Here is a 21,254-nt window from a genome sequence, read left to right on the forward strand (position 1 = left end):
GAGACGTGAAGGCCAGAAACTGACCACCCTTCTGTTAAGGAGAAAACACCCCGTCATCAAACATTACAACTTTGCATAGACCACAACTTGAACTGAAAACTTCAGCTGTATAAATAAAGACAAGCAAATAGCCAAATCACTTTTTGCAAAATGTTAGGTTTTATCAGAATATTGATAAAAAGAAGAAATATCACACTGCAATAGTGTACTCTGAATCCCCAATACAGAGTGAACTTGAATAAAATCAGCTAACTAGCTTTCATGTACTTTCGCAAGGAGGTAGGAACTGGTAGGATTTTTACATATATAAAAATATATAAATTGCGTGCATCATACACATAACATAATGATTTGCTTCTGTTCTTCCAGATTTTATGCTAAAATGGTCATTGTTCTTCTAAATCTAGCCTCACCACACATTACTTTGCTGGCTTGGGAAAATGTCAATCTATTGATGCTTCTGTTTCTTTCTAATAACATCTTCTGTGCAGGCTGTCTGAAGGGCTAATGAGATCCTGTCCTTATATAAGAAAACACTTTCTAAACTGCGAGACCCATTACAAATGTTAATTATTAACACCTGTGCTAGGCATAGTACTAGATACCAAGGTTGCACACGTCAATAAGCTCCCAGTCTAATGAGGGCTGGAGGCCTCATTACCAACGTAACGTGTAAGTGCTCTGAAGGGTAGAAGCACACAGGAACCTGCAGGAGGCCTGTTCATCAGGACTTGGAACCCTGGGCAAGAGTCTTGGGGAAAGAGGACACAAAAGAACAAGTGAGGAGCAGGTCAAGGAGGAGAATGTTCCAGGCAGAGGCAAGGCCGCCACATCAAGGGTTTGGACTTCATGGCAATGACAATGGCTAGTGGAGGTGGGGAAGCGAAAACCACAGGAGCATTTATTTGCATTTCAGTGCTGGCCTATAGAGAGAACGGCTTAGGGCACAGTGAGACCGGAGGCAGAGACGCCAGTCTGTCTCAGGCAAGGGGGACGCTGCCTGGCCTGAAGAGATGGCCGTGAGGGTGGAGGGAAGCGGAGGACCTCAAGAGATACTTAAGAAAGAGACTCTACAGGATTTGGTCACTGAGTTGGAGAGGGAGGAAGCAAGGGGAACTCTGGGACATCCTGCTGCTCCTGGGGACAGTCCTCATGGCCCATGGGTGGGCACCACGAGCAAGAGCAAGGGTAAGGCCCCCTCCTATGGTTGTGGGTAGCGGCTGGTACGGAGCAGCAGAAAAGCCAGGGCCGCTCAGGACAAGAACCAGCAGAGTGGCTTCTCCATCACACATGTGACACGTGAGACCCCAGGAACTCCCGGGGTGGGAGGATGCCTCTTCACAGCCTAGACCTTGATGCAGGCATCCCAAGCAGCTGGATGCTCAGCTCATGGAGGAGCATGATTCGAAGTCAACAGAAGAACTACATGGCTCTGGGACTGAAAGGAGGTTCTAATGCTTTAGCAGACACATTTTGCAGAACCAAAAACCATAGTAAATTCCAAGGATTTACCTTTTTTTTTTTTTTCAGTCAAGTTCTAAGTACCAAAAGCCAAGTGAATGAGTGATATTCTAAGTCAGCGGCACACAGTGCACACCCTGAAGCTGTGGGACTTACATTCTTTTTAATTTTATTCTTGATTGTTTCAATCACTCCAGCCTCTTCACTTTCACACAGCTTTTCTGTAGTTTTTAAGTCATCACATGCCAACTGCATTTTTTCTTCCTCAAATGTCATCATGGCATTCTTCCAAGAAAGAAAGAAAGAATGAGTGAGTCACCAAGTGTCTAAAAATTTAGGCCAATTCATTACAACAAAATTCCAAACTAGAAAGAGAAAAACACTTACATCATTTGTTCCAAGTATAAGACTCAAAGCATTGCAGCATAGCCTAAGCACTTAAAGAAGCTATAAACTCGGGATGAAGTAAGAATACCCCTCTTCTACACCAGCAGGACAAGATACATGGTAGCAAAGGTCCATGCCCACCCTTATTGTCCTAAATTTGTTATGTTGTTCATAAACACAATAACACAAATTCTATATATTTTCTGATTGGTCTGCTCAATTCAGTTTTCATAACAGCATCTCATTCAACAGTTCACCCTTCCCACACAACCCCTGGTCTATCGCTCTGCCCAAAAATGCCAATGAAGCAACAACTAGGACACGCTCCCTGAAAATCATCAGTCTTGCCGTGGACAGCAGTCCCAGCAGGCTTACTTACAAGGAGTTCATTTTGTATTGTCCCCGGTCAAAGAGCCTATGGACAGCACGTCTCTGGGTGCCTCATGCATGTGGATTCGAATCTGGTCCCCTTGGCCTGGGTGGGGACAGTCTACCAAAGGTCTGCCCAACACTTGTGCCCCTATCCTGTTCCGGAGGTGGGTGGGCTGCAGGGGCTCAGACGGAGCAGCTGCAGGGTGCCTGGGTGCTGGCAGGCCCCTGGTGAGCTCACTGGCTCTGGCTCTCCACTCTGTTCTGTCAGCCAGCCCTCGCTGGCTGTGCTAGGCCTCCTCAGCTAACTCTAACCCACTTTTCCCTTCCAGTCAAACCAGGCCGTGATCACACTTGCCCAGGCCTTACGGTCATGTTCTTCTTTCCACCTGTCCCCTCAGGCTGCTGGAAGCTCCCCTCTGCTGTGGACCTGCTCCTCCCTGGCACCCCCCACCCTCCCACCCACAACTGGACTCAGCTGAGACCCCTGGTTTCCATGCCCCTTGCTGCCCCTGTAGTCACTTAGGTTCTAGTGTCTACTGTGTTCTTTGAGGCAAGAAACTTACAAGGGTAGGCTGTAAGGAAGTTGTACTCGCTGGTGACATGAGGAAATCAATGGCTGGAATAAAGCCCCCTCTCGAGGGAGGCTGGTCTGGTGCCTGAGGCTGGTACCAACAGGCTGGGCAGCATTTGCCCATTCACTGCCATTTTTCTGAATCTCAAATCTAAATGCTTTATCTCTTTGTCTCCACTCATGCCTTCCCCCCACCACCACGGTTTTATACAATCTGATATTCTTTTAAAATTATGTGTTTGAAAACAATGTGTGATGAATGTTTCTAAAAAATGAAACCACCCAATCTTCCTCATTGCCCATTTACTTTAAAACCTCTACTGCAACTCAGTCCCTTGATTCTCAAATGTGAGTATTTGGAAACGCAACACTAACCAATTAACTTATGCTCTGCCTTCTAGAAAATCCACACTGACCCAATTTCAGGGCAAACCTTTGTGATCCGAAGTCAAACCATTTCCCCCCCTTCCTTTTTTTTTTTTTTTTTTTTTTTTTTTTTTTTTTTTGACAGGCAGAGTGGACAGTGAGAGAGAGACAGAGAGAAAGGTCTTCCTTTGCCGTTGGTTCACCCTCCAGTGGCCGCCACGGCTGGCGCGCTGCGGCCGGCGCACTGCACTGATCCGAAGGAAGGAGCCAGGTGCTTCTCCTGGTCTCCCATGGGGTGCAGGGCCCAAGCACTTGGGCCATCCTCCACTGCACTCCTGGGCAATAGCAGAGAGCTGGACTGGAAGAGGGGCAACCGGGACAGAATCCAGCGCCCCAACCAGAACTAGACCCGGTGTGCCGGCACCGCAAGGCAGAGGATTAGCCTGTTCAGCCACAGCGCCGGCCTATTTCCCCCCTTCCTAATAGAGTTTTACTTTTTCAAGTATTTTATCCGAAAAACAATTTTGGTTGGGAGAATAGAATATTCTAGAAGATTTAAGATTTTAGTTTAAAAATTATGGAAGAGAAGTTATCTGATAGGTACTAGCTACTGGGGAAAAAAATCTATCAGTTTTAAGCCCTGGAAAATTGTCTACAATTGCATAGCTATAGAGCTGATAGCCACTAACAGACACTACTTTATATGTTTGCTTCATGCCCATATATCTTCCGATAGCGACTTACCAAAAAACTGACAAAGCTGGCTCCAAAACTCATTAATGGGCTGTGATTTCTGTAAAGAAAACAGAACAAAATTATTTTTATTATATACTTTGCAATTTAAAAGCAGGGGATATCTCAGGATCACAATATAATCCTATTAATTGGATGGAAGAAATGAAGGTCATCAGGTTAAATTGACCCACTAAAGTTAAAGAGACCCAAGATGGTTCACAGTTCTGTCTGCTGGGACAGACTCTGTCCCTGCTTATTCCAAGTAAGTGGACCACATATCAAATTATAATAGAGACTATTTTAAGCAAGCTTTTAAAGTATGGCTGTTAAAGAGTTGGCATAGAAAATATAGAGATGGTAGACCCAAAGTGACATCTGCACTTTGATGGTTGCTATGCATGTTTTAAAATGTAAGACTTGCTCAAACTCTCTACACATAAAATCAGTATTATTTCTAGAGAAGATCAAAGGGTTTTACCACTGAGCAAGGTTCACAAACTCACTTATCCATCCAGGAACATTTAAGATGGCACCAAGAGAGTGAACAAGCAGATAGAAGGTCTCTTTGCCTCATTCCTGGGTATATAGCTACAGAACTTAATGATCACGCTACCCTGCATACAACATGTATCGTATAGTAGTATTTAATAATTATACATGTTATAACAGCATACTGATAGCAGTGTTATTACTAATAGCCTCAAACTGGAAATCATTCAAATGCCCATCAACAGTAGAATGGATTGCATTAACTGCACAATATTCATTCAATGGAACAGCTCATAGCTAAGAAAAATCACTGCTAATTGAAATAACATGAGTTAATCTCATAGCCATAATGCTAAGTGAAAGAAGCCAGACACAAGGGAATACAAAGGTACTTCAAAATGTTCTTGGAGAATGTAATGAAGAGATAAGTTCATTTTGGTGTAAAAAATTTTGGGAGCCAACGTGTGGTATAGTGAATACAGCCATTGCCTGTGACACTGACATCCCATATGGGCAACCGTTCAAGTCTCAGCTGCTTCACTTCTGATCCAGCTCTCTGCTATGACCTAGGAAGGCAGCGGGGAATGGCCCAAGTGCTTGGGCTCCTGCATCCACATGGGAGACCTGGAAGAAGCTCCTGGCTCCTGGCTTTGGGCCAGCCTAGCCAGCCCCGGCAGCTGTAGTTATTTGGGGAGTGAACCAGCAGATGGAAGATAACTCTTTTCTCTCTCTCTCCCTCTCTGCAACTCAGCTTTCAAATCAATAAATAAACCTTAAAAATTTTTTTTGACCTCCATGCATATATGTTTATGCTAAATAATTCCCTTCATATGAAGTTCAAAATCACAATCATGACCACTGATGATGACTGAAATCAAAACAACAGTGACCTGTGGGGGAATATCAACCGAGAAGGACCCCAAGGGGGCTCAGGAGTGCTAGAAACATCTTCTAACTCTTGCAGGGAGGTAATGACACTGCCATTTCCATATGTAAAAGTTCTTTCCTGTATGTGAGTTCTTCCTTATGAAAAACAGGGAGAAATTGAAAAGAGGAAAAAAATCAGAAGATGATCACTGACATTAATGAAGTAGTATTAATTTTTTTAAGATGTAGCAATGGAACCGTGTTATTTCAAAGGAATCTTCAGAGATGTGTATGAAAAGATTTGAGATGAAATGATATGATAACTGGGATCTGTTTCAAAATTTCTAGCAAAAGATAAAAAGTGGGCAGGAGCATAGGCAAAACGAGGTTGCTCATGACTCCATCATAACTGAGGCTGGTGAAAGACCATCGAAATTCACTCAGCTTTTCTATGTGCTTTGGAAGAGGTATGAAATTTTACATAATAAAAAGCTACACAACACAGTAACAGCCTTCTCCCAAAGATAAGGTGACGTCTGATATCCGTTGATAGATTCTGAAGGTCACTCTCATAGTTTGCAGCCTGAAATGAAACCTAAGTAACAAAAAGCTCTAAATTTGTCTCTCTATATGAATGACTCACTCAAAGGTACAAAACCTGTTGAGAACACGAGGAAGCAGTATCTATGCAACACTGCCATGGAAACATTTTTTTAAAATTTCTCCAGGATATTAAAAATTAGTCTGATGGGGGCTGGCGTTGTGGTGCAGCAGGTTAAACCACTGCCTGTGACCATGCCAGCATTGCGCATGGGTGCCAGTTCGAGTGCCGGCTGCTCTACCTTCTATCCAGCTCTCTGCTAATGCACCTGAGAAAGCAACAGAGGATGGCCCAAGTGCATGGGCCTGTGCCACCTACAAGGGAGACGTGGAAGAAGCCTCTGGTTCCTGGCCTTGGTCTGGCCAACCCATGGCCATTGCAGCCATCTGGGGAGTGAACAGCAGATACCACCGGTTCGAGTCCCAGCTGCTCCACTTCCAATTGAGCTCCCTGCTGAAGTGCTTGGGGAAACAGCAGAGCATGGCTTAAATCCATGGGCCCCTACACCCATGTGGGAGATCTGGAAGAAACTCCTGGCTCCTGCCTTCAGATAGGCTCAGCTCCAGCTATTGCAGCCATTTAGGGAGTGAACCCTAAATGGAACCCTAGAGTGAACCCAAAATGGAAGGCGTCTCTCTCTGTCTCTACCTCTCTCTGTAACTCTTTCAAATAAATAAAATAAATCTTTTTAAAAAAATTAGACTGATGATTTTGTTCTCTAAAATATAGGAGAAGGGAATGCATACATTTTATTCTCAAAGGAATAGTTCTCCATTAGATAATGAACATTAATCACTACTGTAACTAAATCTTCAAATGCCCAAGTTACCAAAGTGGCGAAGGGCTGGAATTTTTAAAGCCTTTCTTTGATTTTCCTGAAAATGTGCTATATTTGTATAATGTTGGGTTCTTAGAAGAATTCCCACAAAATGACTTTCCTCCTCTCCAAATGCGTGGAAGGTTTGGTCCTTTGTGGTTTACAAAAGAAATCTGGGACCTCCTGAACATTAATCAGCCCACAGCCGCCATCCACGTCTTTCACCGTGGCCCCAAGAGCCAGATCTGAAGGGCAGAGAAAGACCGCATGAATTTACCCCTGCAGCTCTTAATGGAGGCTTGTCTTCTCTGACCCATGCACTTTCAAAAACCACAGCCTCAGGGGACCGCCGGGGCTGACAATTAGCAGAAAAAGCAACATCAAATGCTTCTCTAGATGCCTCTGACCTTGACTTCAGAAATGCAGCATTGCCAGTGCACCAGTGATAGCCTCTGCTCTGCTCAGTCTCACCACAAATGCACTTGAAGGAGACAAAACTGGCTGCGTATTTTCTGCTTCCTTGTGAACACACACAGTGCCAACAGAAGATCAAAGTGTGCAGGAACCCATTGGCTGCCACGTGACCCAGAATGGGGCATGTGGGGTTTGATTAAGCTGTCTCTGTAGGGAAAATTTCAGGTCTGTGAGCTGGGTAATGGCATCATGGATATGATGCCAAAGGCACAGGTAGCAAAAGTAAAAGCAGGTAAATGAACTACATCAAAATTTTTAAAACTCTGCCTCAACGAATACTATCAACAGAGTGAAAAGGCAACCAACCTACAGGTTGAGAGAAAATATTTGCAAATCATGTATCTGATAAAGGGTTAATATCCAAACTATATAAAGAACTCCTACAACTGAACAACAAAATAACCCAGACAACCCAATTAAAAAACAGGTGAAGGACATGTAGAGACCTTGCTCCAAAGCAGAAATACAAATAGCTAGCAAGCACATGAACAGAAGGAACACTAGGAAAATGCAAATCAAAACCACAATAAGATGCCAGCCGTTAGCATGGTCACCATAAAAATACAGGCAGTGTTAGAATGTAGCGACCCCTGAACCCTGTACACTGTTAGCAGGACTGTGAAATGGTATCGTTGTTATAAAAGACAGTACAGCAGTTCCTCAAAAAATAAGAGCATAGGATTACCATATGACCTAGCAAGTCCATTTCGGGGTATACACCCTGGAGAACTGAACACAGGAGCCGCAACAGATATCAGCACTCTGCTACTCGCAGTAATATCAATCACAGTAGCCAACAGGTGAGAGTAACCCATGTGTCCATCAGTGGATGAAAGGGTAACATGAACGGTGGGGTATGCATACGGTGGAATATCATTCACCCAAAAAGGGAAGAAATTCTGACTCCCACGACAAAATGGATGAACCTTGAGGACATTCTGCTAACTGCAATAAGCTAGTCACAGAAGTACACACTGCATGATTCTACTGACATGAAGCAGCTCTCACAGTCAAGGTCATAGGAAGAGAGAGCAGAATGCTGGTTGCCAGGGCTGGGGATGGGAGAAGGAACAGGCAGTTACTGTTTAACGTATGTAGAGTCTGGGTTGTGCAAGGGGCAAAGACTTCTGTACATCAGTGTGGACGTGCTTAACGTTACCAAGTATGCCCTTAAAGCGGCTACGATGGTCAAGTCCGTGTTCTGTGTATTTTGCCACAGTTTAAACTGTTTTTCATGGGAGTAAAACTGTCTATAATAGTATAAGTGCCTCATAAAATAACCAGATGGAATATTATAACCTCAAAAAACTTTTGATAAGCTTTATTGTAAAAACCAAAGCTCCGTGTACCTTGTGTTCCAACATGTTAGGACAAAGAGGAAGGAAGATAGGAGTTGTGGGAGGCAATGAGGTTAAGGGCGTTCTTTTCCATGAGAGTATCTCTATGCGGGGAAGACGCAGAGTCACGACAAAACCTGCTCTAATCACCATCTCTGTTTTTATGCTGTCACCATGGACAGTCTCCCTACATTTACACCCCTTTCAGCAAGGAACAAATGCCAACGTGTCAGTCCATTTTCCTGTCTAAACCCGCCCTATAATTCTGCTATTGTTTTGATGCACTTTCTCAACAGAATGTATCATGCAGCCAACCAGGGTCATGGGCAATCCAGCAAAACAGCCTAAGGGGGTACGCTGTCCACGACGGGGCAAGCTGAGGCGCAGCCATGGCCAGCTGCGGCCCTGGGCACCGCCAGGACAGGGCTGGCAGAGCACTGGCCCCAAAGAAGTAAACCGAGAGGCACTCGCCTGAGCTTGCTGTCTAAGAAAGTCTCATTTTTTTTTCCTAAGGGCAAATGTAAATGATGTGGGACTGCTTTTTATATAATCCATATAAGTAGTAAATGCAAGATTTTATACATAACTCTTTAAAATAAAAACATAGATAAAAGAAAGGTAGTTCAGTAGGACATCAAGAGGAACCAACATATTGTTGTCTTGCTCTTTGAACTAATTTATTTTTCATTTTTTTTTTTTGACAGGCAGAGTTAGACAGTGAGAGAGACAGAGAAAAAGGTCTTCCTTCCGTGGGCTCACTCCCCAAATGGCCTTTTTTTTTTCATTTTTAACACTGAAATCTTCCCTCTGCCTTGCTTACTACTCCCCACTCTGTCAAGAAACATAATAAATACAGTAAATTATAATAAGGAATTTGACAAAGGTGAAAAGACTAAACAAAGCCCTGAAATGTGTCAGTTTCCTGGGATACTGAGGACTGGAATCAAAGCACTGCTCACCCTCAAGATTCCTGGGCTACAGGCTCAATGTTCACTGTTCTGAATCTCAAGTTCTCTCTGAGTAAGCTGTGGTAGCATCCAAGAGATAAGATGAAGGTGTTTGGGGTTAGTGCTGTGGTGTAGTGGGTAAAGCTGCCACCTGCAACACTGGCATCCCATATGGGCACCAGTTCAAGTCCCAGCTGCTCCACTTCTGATCCAGCTCCCTACTAATGAGCCCGGGAAAGGAGAAGATGGCCCAAATGCTTGGGCCGGGAGATCTGGAAGAGGCTCCTGGCTCCTGGCTTTGGCCTGGCCCAGCCCTGCTATTGCAGCCATTTGGAGAATGAACCAGCAGATGGAATACCTCTCTGTCTCTCCCCTTCTCTCTGTAACTCTGGCTTTCAACTAAATAAAATAAATCCTATTCTTAAAAAAGGTTAATGTGGTACCTCTACAATGAACTGTGTTTTCCAAATATGTTTAATTTAGGTTTCTTAACAATTCTAAATTTATTTGAGAGGCAGAAAGAGAGGAAGAGAGAGACAGGGGGTGGGGGGATATCAAGCTCCTATTAGCTGGTTCACTCTCCAAGAGTCTGCAGGGACCAGGGGACTGAACTCAGGAGCCAAGACCTCAATCCAGGTCTCCACATGGGTGGCAGGAGCTAAATCACTGCTGCCTCCTAGGGTCTGCATTAGCAAGAAGCTGGGGCCAGGAGCCGGAGCCAGACACAGAACCAAGGTACTCCAGTGTGGGACGCAGGCCGCCTAACCAGCAACTTAACCGCTGGACCAAATGTTCACCCCTGAACTTACCTTCTAACACCCTTCGGTCACTGTAGAGCATTAAGAGAAGCTCCTTGGAGGCCTCAGTATTTTTAATTTGAAGATAAAGCAGCAATAACAGAGGAAAGAATGTCTGGCCAGCTGGTACCAAGGAACAGAAGAGCTCTTATCAAGGGAGAACAGTGACATTTCCAGCACCTGCTCAGGCGGCACGCGCTCAACAAATGTTTACTAAAGAGAGCATCTTCCATATGCAGAAAGGGGAACTAGGAAGGAAAGTGCCCCATTCCTTCAGAGGGTGGCCAAGGGAATCCAACACGGGAAGGCTTAAAAAGATTCCTCAAAACGAAAGCTAAGTTGCTCTTAGCAGAAGCAAATTTATTCTAAGGCATCTTAGGTGACAGGGAGCCCCAGAGCCTCCTTTATGCATTGCACACAGGATTTCCTTGAAGGTGGTAGTGCAGAGCAGTGGAGGGCGCCCTTCTGAACCCGGATACAGACCAGGCTGTAAAATAAAAGTCAGCATCTGTGTTTGTCCTGAATATTACGTCACTCCCTCATTCCCACCAGCGCATGGCTCCCACTCATCAGGTTTCCTCTGCTCAGCAGACCTAGGAGAGAGGTACAGGTACCCAGTCCAATGCAGAAGCTGTTCCACATCTTCTAAGTGTCCGTGAGAAGTACTAAGGTGGCTTTCCAGGGGACACAGTCCGCCCCAAGGCTGCGCAGTGAGGGATGAAAACGTCAGCTCCAGCCCATGCAAGTGCTTATTAGGGTGAGAAGAAACCAGCCCAGGAGCAGGTGTTTGGCTTAGCGGTTAGGACGCCTGTGTGCCATAGCAAAGTGCCTGGGTTTGACTCCAGCATCTGGTTCCTCACTCCAGCTTCCTGCTAATGTGGACCCTGGGAGGCAGCAGTAATAGCTTAAGTAGTTGGATTCCTGCCACCCAAAGGAGACCTGATTAAGGTCCTGGCTCCCAGCATTGGCCTGCCCCAGACCCAAGTGTTATGGACATCTGGGGAGTGAACCAGCGGGTGGCAGCACTCTCGCTCCCACCCTCCCTCTCAGATAAATACAGATTAGAGAAAAAACCAGGTCAAGCAATACAATTCACCATCCAAGTAAGACAACGGCTTCCTGCCTCCACCAACAGAGTTATCTAAGGGAAAGGACACATTTTCCTTTAAAAAGTGACGAAGATATGTATTTAAAATGAGGACACTTTATTTTAAAGTCACATGTCCAAATCGTGATGGGATAATGCTCCTCGGTTTAAAATAAGTGGAAAATGACCTCTGATACCTTTCTGGGCATCGCACTACACGCTGGAGACACAAGGAAGAGCGAGGACATGCGTGGTCCAGCCTAGCAGCTGAGCAGAAACAGCTGTAACCTTTCTGAGAGTGATGGACATTGGTGAGTGACCATCCCCCTGACTCACGGCCGCCCCTTGTCACCGTATTTTTCATGGATAAGTGACACTCCTTCCAACACTACACTTGAGAAAATCCGAGAAAGGCTACATGCCATCCCGATTTCCCCGATTTCCTCTTCTTGTGCCCTCCCTCCCTTCCTTCCTTCCTCTCCCTCCCCCCTTTCAAGATTTATTTATTTATTTGGAAGGCATACCTAGAGAGAGAGAGAGAGAGAGAGAGAGAGAGAGAGAGAGAGAGATCTTCCATCTGCTGATTCACTCCCCAAATGGCCGTGGTGGCCAGAGCTGAGCCAATCTGAAGCCAGGAACCAGGAGGTTCCTCCCACATGGGTGCAGGGGCCCAAGGACTTGGGCCATCTTCCACTGCTTTCCCAGGCCACAGCAGAGAGCTGGATCAGAAGTGGAACAGCCGGGACTCGAACTGGCGTTCAAATGGGATGCAGCACTGCAGGCGGCAGCTTCAGCAGCTATGCCACAGCGCTGGGCCCTCCCAATAATGACCCCTCTGACCACATCCTACAGAAGCCATGCTTCCCACAGCATCCAATGATCTGTCCTCCAACAGGGGTTAAAAAAACAAAAAAACAAAAAAACAAAAAAACACTACCATATAGAGGCTCTTCATCCACCTAAGACCACACACACACACACACAAACCTAAAAAAAAAGGCTCTCCCCAACAGTAATAAGTGACAGTGTGGGAATTCAGGGGATGGTTCTATTACTTCTCAGATACGAATCAAAGAGGGACCCTTGGGGAAGCTGCTGTCTCAGGGACAGCGTGTGTGTGTAAGACGTGTGAAGATCACATTCAGGTGATGAGTGTCTAATTCACGAGTATGTGCAAAAACAGGCCCAGTCTCTGTTCAGATTTGGATCTATCACGTGCAGGGCCGTGGGGGGCCTGCAGCCGCCGCCAACTCTGGAGACGGGAACCTGGGCCACGAGGCATGCCAGACCCAGAGAGCACCTGCCCTGCCCCGGGTGTGCAGTGGTGCCTGCACCGCCACACACCACAGTGACATTAGCTGCTTGCACTGTGGCCATGCGTTTTATGGCAAATAACAGATAATTCACCAGCCGGTGCCAAGAAGCCACACGAGACCCTTCCAGGGAGCAGCACAGCCAACAGCTTGTGCACGCAGGGCGGGGGAGGATTTCGGAGAGCAGGTGGAGACTCTGGATCTCCTCCCCGCACAGGGACAGAAGCAGCAGCAGCCCTGGCTGACCTCATTCCTCCAGCTTGGGGTGCTAATTATCTGCAGGAAGATCGCTAATGAGCACCACGAAAAAAACAACTGGACCCTTGACCCAGCCTTCCCACGGACAACTGTTCTGACAGAAGTGCTTCTAGGATGCACAGACAATAAGAACGCACTTCCTACATACGGCCAAACACCCCTCAACACCACTGACGTTTAAAAAACAGACATGGGGCAGGGTGCTCGGTCCAGGGTTTGGGATACCCGTGTCCCAGATTGGAATGCTCGGTTCCGGTCTTCACTGCTCTGCTTCTCAGCCAGCTTCCTGCTACTGCACACCCTGGGAGGCAGCAGGTGAAGGTTCCCGGGCATGGGTCCCTGCCACCCACTGGGGAGATGTGTACTGAGTTCCCAGCTGCTGGCTTCGGCCTGGCCCTGCCCCAGCCACTGCAGGCGTTCAGGGAGTGAACTAATGGCTGACAGCTCTCTGCGTTTCTGCTGTCAGATAAGTAATTTTTTGGTAAAGATTTTATTTATTTATTTGACAGGCAGAGTTACAGACAGTGAGAGAGACAGAGAGAAAGGTCTTCCTTCCGATGGTTTACTCCCCAAATGGCCGCAATAGCAGGAGCTGCGCTGATCGGAAGCCAGGAGCCAGGTGCTTCCTCCCAGTCTCCCATGCGGGTGCAGGGACCCAAGCACCTGGGCCATCCTCCACTGCCTTCCTGGGCCACAGCAGAGAGCTGGACTGAAGAGGAGCAACCGGGACTAGAACCCGGTGCCCAAATGGGATGCCAGCGCCGCAGGTGGAGGATTAACCAAGTGAGCCATGGCGCGGCTCCCAGATAAGTAATTTTTTTAAAAACATGCAGCTTCCAGGTCCGGCTGACAGAAACAGAATTTCACCTTTGAGCTTGTCTGTGGTACCCAGCAAAGCGAAAGCTAGCGGATAGCTCTCTAAGTATCTAGGGATTATAAAAGGGGGAGAACAAGAATGAAAAAAAATGGTGAGCAGGACAAAGGACAGGAGTGCTGGCCTGGGGCGAGGCGCAGGGAGAGCTGGGAGCCCCCCTTTGCAGAGTCACAAACGGTGGTCCCCACATGCCGCCCTGGGCGGAGGGAATGGAAAAGACAGGCAGAGAGACACGAAGGCCAGGGCGAACACTGGATCCCGAACCTGTCTGATTATCTAACAGACTGTTCAGCGCGTGGGTATTTAGGAAACAGAATCACTATGCAAAAATTAAGTCTGCCTCAAGAACAGGGAAAGTAAGAAATGATTCCATTTTATTTTCTTTCCCATTATTACTTTAATTCTGTAAGTTTTCCTTTTTTAGGATTTATTTATTTATAAGTCAGAGTTACAAGGTGGGGAGGGGGGAAGTCTTCCATCCACTGGTCATTCCCCAAATGGCCGCAACAGCCAGGACTGGGCCAGGTGGAAACCAGGAGCCAGGAGCTTCTTCCGGGTCTCCCACGTGCGTGCAGGGGCCCCAAGCACTTGGGCCGTCTTCCACTGCTTTCTCAGGTGCATTTGCAGGGAGCTGGACCAGAAGGGAAGCAGCTGGGTCTCGAACCAGTGCCCATATGGAATGCTGTCATCACAGGAGGTGGCTTTACCCCCTGCACCACGGTACTAGCCCCAAATTTTCAACATTAGCATCACAATGGTGGGAAGGTAAAGTTTAGTTCCCTTGGTTGGGCTTCTGGAACATGAGGACCCCCCACCTGGGCTGCACATCTCCTGCTTTCTTGCCTCAGTGACTTCTGTTCAGTTTCCAGGTCTTGGTTCAAACTATGCTGATTCCAGACCCCTCAGCACTCGAGTCGGGATGGGAGCCCTACTCTGGGCTCCTTCTCGCTGGCCTTGGCCCACCAGAACACTGCTCTCACCTGCACACTGCCTAGCACAGGGCCCAGCAGCTAGAGCGGCCTCAGGGAACACGTGTCAGTTGAACAAGTGGATGAGTGCACGGACGGGCTGACAAGTGAACAAAGGAATATCTGATGATCAGTTCTTTCAGGTGCACTTCTGGTAAGTGCAGCCATTTCCTGTCCTTTCCATGTGGTAAAGCTGACTTACGAAGAGAGTCACTAAAATAGCGCCCAGTATGCAGCAGGTACCACCTAAGTGCTCACTGAATGAAGCTAGTTCCAAAGAGAGAACTCATACTTGGATAGTCTCTGGAGTACACAAAATGCTTCCGATGAGTTCTGGCTTTTACTGTTAATCCATTTTTACAAATATAGATCTCATTCACCTGCAGGGTTCTGAAAATTATTTTAAAGATTTACTTATTTATTTGAAAGGCAATGAGAGAGAGAGAGAGAGAGAGAGAGAGAGAGAGAGAGAAGGCTTCCATCTGTTTGTTCACTCCCCAGATGGTCACAACAGCTAGGACCAGGCCAGGTTGAAGCCAGGAGCCTGGAATTCCATCTGGGTCTCCAAATGGATGGCAGGGGCCCAAGCACTCAAGCCGTCCTCCACTGCTTTTCCCAGGTGCCTTGGCAGGGAGCTGGATTGGAAGTGAAAGGCATATTGGTGTCTGTCTGTTTTTCTGCCTCTAAAATTAAAAAAATAAATAAATAACTTTAACAAAATAAATTCATTCTCACAAGCTATCACTTTGTATTAATGTCCTCCTTATACGTTATCAGGTATTTCAAAATTGCAAAGTTTATTTTGGAAAACAGGTGCAAGTATTTGTTTTCCAAAGCCACTGGTTTATGAGCCTCCCACATACTATTAAACTAAAATGTTGTGTTTAAAATTCCTTTTCTAGTAGAGGCATTATTTGACTACAAAATCAAACACATATGCGGTAAAACTACCTACAGGAGATTAATAAGAGAGTGAAATTCTTTTTGCCAGATTAAAGCTGCTGTGATGATATTTGAGTAAGCTACACTGCAGATAAAACTGAACCGGCAACGGATAAAATTAACCAAATGAATATGCTGGTGTTTCATCTTGCACACATCTCCAGTACCCTCCTCTACTTCTCCCAACTCCACACAGCTGTTGGCTTCCACAGTGATCTGTTACAATTCTAAGTACTGGCAGGAGACATCTCCTCCTTCACTAGTCTTACTACAGCATCAAACTAAGCTACATGCATGAGTAGGTAAGGGTGTGTCTGGTTGGCTTTGGTGTTGTTAACACATACACAGACTTTCCTTGCTGTGTACCCTGTGCCTGCCTGCCACAGAAAGAGAGAGGAAAAGAAGGGAGGGAGTAAGGCAGAGAAAAAGGGACAGAAAGAAACAAAAAGGAAGAGAGAAGAGAAAAATAATATACCACAGTCTAAGAATGGTGCCACAATTTTGGAGAATAAGTGATAGTAAATGTAGCCTAAAGTTGAATAAGGTATGTATCCTCTAAAACTCACACTCTATGAAGAAGAATTCTGGTATTCAGGAATACACATCAATATAAATGCACCTCTTCTTCACCAACTTGGGATTTTATGAAACTAAGGTTTTTATTAGGGCAGCATGAATGTCATACTAACATTCTATGGCTCAAAAACCTGGTATTTTGGCACAGTTAAGTATTTCAAGAACAAATACCCATGAAATAATGTGAATAAAAAGTCAAATTGGGGACCAGTGTTATGGTACTTGAGCGGTCAACATCAGACATAAGTGTGGGTTCAAGTCCCAGCAGCTCCACTCCCAACCCACCTCCCTGCTAATGTGTCTAGGAAGGCAACGGAAGGTGGCCCAAGTGTTTGGGCCTCTGCACCCATGTGGGAGACCTGGAAGGAGTTCCAGGTTCCTGGCTTTGGCCTGGCCCAGTGTCAGTCATGACCATTTGTGGAGTGAACCAGCAGATGGAAGATCTCTCTATCTCTCTGTCACACTCTCTCTGTAACTCTTGAAAAAAGTCAAATTGGCTGAAGCAAAAACATATTAAATGACTGCTTTGGGGCCGGCTCTGTGGCATAGAGGGTAAAGCCACCACCTGAAGTGCCAGCATCCCATATGGGCGCCAGTTCTGATTCAGCTCTCTGCTATGGCCTGGGAAAGCAGTAGAAGAAGGCCCAAGTCCTTGGGCCCCTGCACCCATGTGGGAGACCTGGAAGAAGCACCTGGCTCCTGGCTTTGGATTGGCGCAGCTCTGGCCATTGGGGCCAATTGGGAAGTGAACCAGCAGATGGAAGACCACCCCCTCTTCTCTCTTTCTCTCTGCCTCTCCTCTCTGTGTAACTCTTTCAAATAAATAAATATTTTTTTAAAAAAAAGCAACATTTGCAGAAAGGAGGACAAACTCCATAAACACATCACATACAGAAACATCCTACTACAGAGAGTAGGAGTTTAAAGGTGGTTTTTCTCTTCTCTTTTTTTTCCTTTTCTTTCTTTTCTAATTTATCAATGACTAAGCTTTTATTTCTTTTTACAATTTGAAGAGTTTTTTCATTTCATTAACATAAGGCATAGGTAAAAGCGTGCCCATACAGAGGGCTGGCATCGTGGCTGCGTCCCGTATCTGAGAGCCGGTCTGAGTCCTCACTCCTCGTCTATGATCCACCCCGGCTAACGTGCTCGGGAAGGCAGCAGGTGACAGCCCAAGGACTCGGGTCCCTGCTACCCACACAGGAATCGGCATGAGCTCTCTGCTCCCAGCTTCGGCCTGGCCCAGACCTGCTTGCTGCAGGCACAGTGACTCAGCAGAGGGAAGATTCTCTCTCTCTCTTTCCCTCTGCCATTCTGCCTTTCAAATAAGTACATATATTTTTAAATGTGCACATATAATTGAAAGCATCAATATATAGTTGAAGTTCATCTACTGACTTATTCAGAATATAACAAAATGTTTTAGGAGAATTAATTCACTCCTTGATGACACAGGATAGCAGGTAATACACAAGCTTCGGTCCCATCTGTAATTGTACTGGCCCCATTATTCAATTTCGATATTTGGCACAGGGTATACTAATAACCACTTTATGCCAAATAATTCTGTGATTTTACTGCTGAACTTCAGATGGGGACGACCATAACTGTCAGTGCAAATACAGCGGGGTGCCCAACGGCTTCAAGTGGTGACTTACGGGTGCTTCAAGTGGGACCCAGCATCACCTGAGGGAACGCCAGCTTCGCCCTGTTGGGGCAGCTCACCCTGGGCCTCAGAGAAGAGGAACGTTACACAGCACGGCTCTATAAAGTATTTCCTCAGCGCCGTGATCAGATTGTCCATTCAGCCACCAACGCCGTGGATGACATGAAGTCCCCTTGTCACAATGCTTTAAACTTTCCACAGAACAGAAACAAGAGAAGCTGTTCCACAGTCACAGATACAGGCCTCCAGGATTTTGCCCACGCACTTGCGGACTGTCTAAAGCAGTACCTTCTTGGTGGCAAGCGGGCACTGCCCCTCCCTGCTTGGCTGAGCTCAGCCATCTGTGGCCTCCCTGCGCCTTCTCTGGCTCCCCCTCCTGCGAAGCTGTGTTTCCCAGCAGTCGTTAAAAATCTTCTGCCGCTGCTGCAGCGACTGCTGCTGGTACTGCCACAGCCGTTCTGGTTTCTCGGTGTGACCAAGTCTTGACCAGAGCTTCTGTCTCCAAAACCTACTGGGGGGGCCAGCGCCGTGGCTCACTTGGTTCATCCTCCACCTGTGGCGCTGGCATCCCATATGGGCGCCGGGTTCTAGTCCCAGTTGCTCCTCTTCCAGTCCAGCTCTCTGCTGTGGCCTGGGAGGGCAGTAGAGGATGGCCCAAGTGCTTGGGCCCTGCACCCACATGGGAGACCAGGAAGAAGCACCTGGCTCCTGGCTTCAGATTGGCGCAGCGCCGGCTGTGGCAACCATTTGGGGAGTGAACCAACAGAAGGAAGACCTGTCTCTCTCTCTCTCTCTCACTAACTCTATCTGTCAAATAAAAAAAAAAAAACAAAACCTATTGGTGTTCATAATCTGAAAACCGGTTGCTGTAATTAACAGTCACTGCAGCTTACATCTCCTCCAAGATTCCTTCCATCCTTACCTAATCCACGTACCACGTCCCTTGCCAGCATGCCCACCACCAAAGCTACAACTACCGAAGTTTCTTTAAAAAAAAAAATGTACTTATTTATTGACAGGCAGAGACAGAAAGAGAGGGAGAGACAGAGAAAGAGAGGTGAGGGAGAGATGTCTTCCACCCGCTAGTTCATAACCTAGATGGTCACAAGAGCTGGGGCTGGGCCTGGCCGCTCCCAGTGGGTGGCTGTGGTTCAAGTACTCAGGTCATCTGCTGCTGCTTTCCCAGGTGCATTCACAGGGAGCTGGACTGGAAGCAGAGCAGCCAGGAACCAGCCCTCATAAGCGATGCCGGTGTCACTGGCATTGGCTTAATCAGCCCCACAAGCATCAGCAACGCTTCCAGAACCACTTGAACCTCTCTGGTTGAATGAAGCACGGGGTGTCTCTTGCTTCCATGGGGCCTTGCCGACAGACTCGGCCACAGAGCCATGGCCATCAACAGTTACACAGGCAGGGGCCCTCTCGCCCCTGCCTCAGTCACGATGTTGTCGCTTCAAGCGCCCCACATTGTTCAAAATATGATGTTGCTCGGTGGCCTCGACTCTCCCCAACCAAGGTCTTTCTTCCACTTGAGTGGGCCCTGGTCTTGGGGACTCTAAGTTCTGCGCTCCTACATCCATCTTGCGTGGCCTCGCACTCACGGCTGCTCCCACAGGACAGCCCCGAAGCCCCTGGAGCACTCGCTGTGTGGATCTCGCATCTGCACAGCTCGCGACGGTCCCCACGGCTCCTCAGATTCTCGCTGTCTGCTTCAAAGCCCAATCCTCCGTCCTGGCTCCTTAGAGGACTCTGACTTAGACACAATGGCAGAGGGAAGAGGACCTGAACAAAGCTGTCTCAGCATGTCCCCAGGCAGAAAAAGCAAAAGGGAAGCCATACTGCCTGGACACCAACACATGCCAATCACTGCTCCATGCACTAGAAAATGGCCCTTCCCATGGAGACTTGAAAAAAAAAAAAAGGAGATTTTTAAGCCTGCAATGCAGTAAAGGAGGTACAATTACATTTATGGCAGAATTCTGTTCCAGTACCTACATGAAGTCTAAATTAAATATTAAAATCATCTCCATCTGCAATAAACCCAATGGCTCACTGCACGCTCTCCTGGCGGAAGATCCAATCTTGATTATGAGGTATCCAGGGGACACATTGTTCCACTTTCCATAGATGAGTCAATGCAGCAGGAAACCGCCATGGTTCAGAGCACCGCGCCATCGCACATGATGTCTTCTGTTTTCCCAGGCAGGCAGCTCAGCACCCCGGGCGTCCACAGAGCGATCTCAGAGAAGAGCAGAGCTTTCCCCAGTACTTTGAGAAACAAATCTGCGCCGTGAGCAGCACCATCACCAGAGAGCTTGGGGGCTTTCTTTTCTGCAGGTCAAATCTTAAGGTGAGAAGTGCAGCCATTCAGTTTGAAAACGCTTTGCCGGTGCCTTACGGAGATCACCAAGAACACAGAGAGGGCTGCACAGGATGGGCGAGGTGCGGGGCGCGGAGGAGGCTCTGTGCCCTGTCTGAACGCTGCCTGCGCCAGGAAGCTCCAGGAAGCTCCCAATCTTGTGGGGCTCGTGTTCCGCAGCAGAAATTCTGACAGTGACAAATACATATTTCCTCATGGAACTGTCAGTCCCGTAACTGACCTCTAACAATGGCATCCGTGACATTTATTAAAGGCGTCCAGAAAACAAACTTAATAGGCCATCAAGGTTGCCGTACAAGGTCACAGAGATCATGGCGGAAGCATGGACTGGCACGCAGGTGAGCAGAGGCTGTGAAATGCAAGGAGAGGTTAAGATGCAGCCTCATTCGGATCTAGCTGAAGAGCCCATGAGAGTATTGTAGGCAGGGAAAGCCAAGACACTCTGGCCAAAAAAAAACCCACCTAAATGAAAGATCTCTGCAAGTGAGATCCCAGTAGAAAGAGTGGGCCATCAAAGAAGGAGGTACCTTTCTCTGAAGGGAGGAGAGAACTTCCACTTTGACTATGACCTTGTCTAAATAAGATTGGAGTTGGCAAACTCAAAAGGCTTCCATAGCCTTGGCAATTCATGACTAGAGCCTAGGGAGATTACTGACCCATAAACAAGAGTGTCAATTTGTTAAGTCAACAACAGGAGGCACTGTGCACTTACTACTCATGTAGGATCTCTGTCCTTAATGTGTTGATCAATGTGAATTAATGCTATAACTAGTATTCAAACAGTATTTTACACTTTATGTTTCTGTGTGGGTGCAAACTGTTGAAATCTTTACTTAATATATACTAAATCGATTTTCTGTATATAAAGAGAATTGAAAATGAATCTTGATGTGAATGGAAGGAGAGAGGGAGCGGGAGATGGGAGGGCTGCAGGTGGGAGAGAAGTTATGGGGGGGAAAGCCATTGTAA

The 21,254-nt window shown here is 46.8% G+C and overlaps 1 protein-coding gene across 2 annotated transcripts in view; it reads right to left on the minus strand.

The window, feature by feature from the left end:
- The window catches only part of TTC39C (tetratricopeptide repeat domain 39C), a 108,404-nt gene that overhangs the window by 50,253 nt on the left and 36,897 nt on the right, over positions 1 to 21,254 (minus strand). For both annotated transcript variants that reach the window (XM_070050389.1, XM_008261148.4), the window contains exons 2-3: positions 3,902 to 3,950; positions 1,618 to 1,746 (exon numbers count right to left, since the gene is read on the minus strand). In XM_070050389.1, coding sequence (XP_069906490.1) covers positions 1,618 to 1,746; positions 3,902 to 3,950 — 178 coding nt within the window. The remainder of the gene's footprint in view (positions 1 to 1,617; positions 1,747 to 3,901; positions 3,951 to 21,254) is intronic.

This window comes from Oryctolagus cuniculus, chromosome 10 (genome assembly GCF_964237555.1).
Source record: "Oryctolagus cuniculus chromosome 10, mOryCun1.1, whole genome shotgun sequence".
Classification (NCBI taxonomy): Eukaryota; Metazoa; Chordata; class Mammalia; order Lagomorpha; family Leporidae; genus Oryctolagus; species Oryctolagus cuniculus.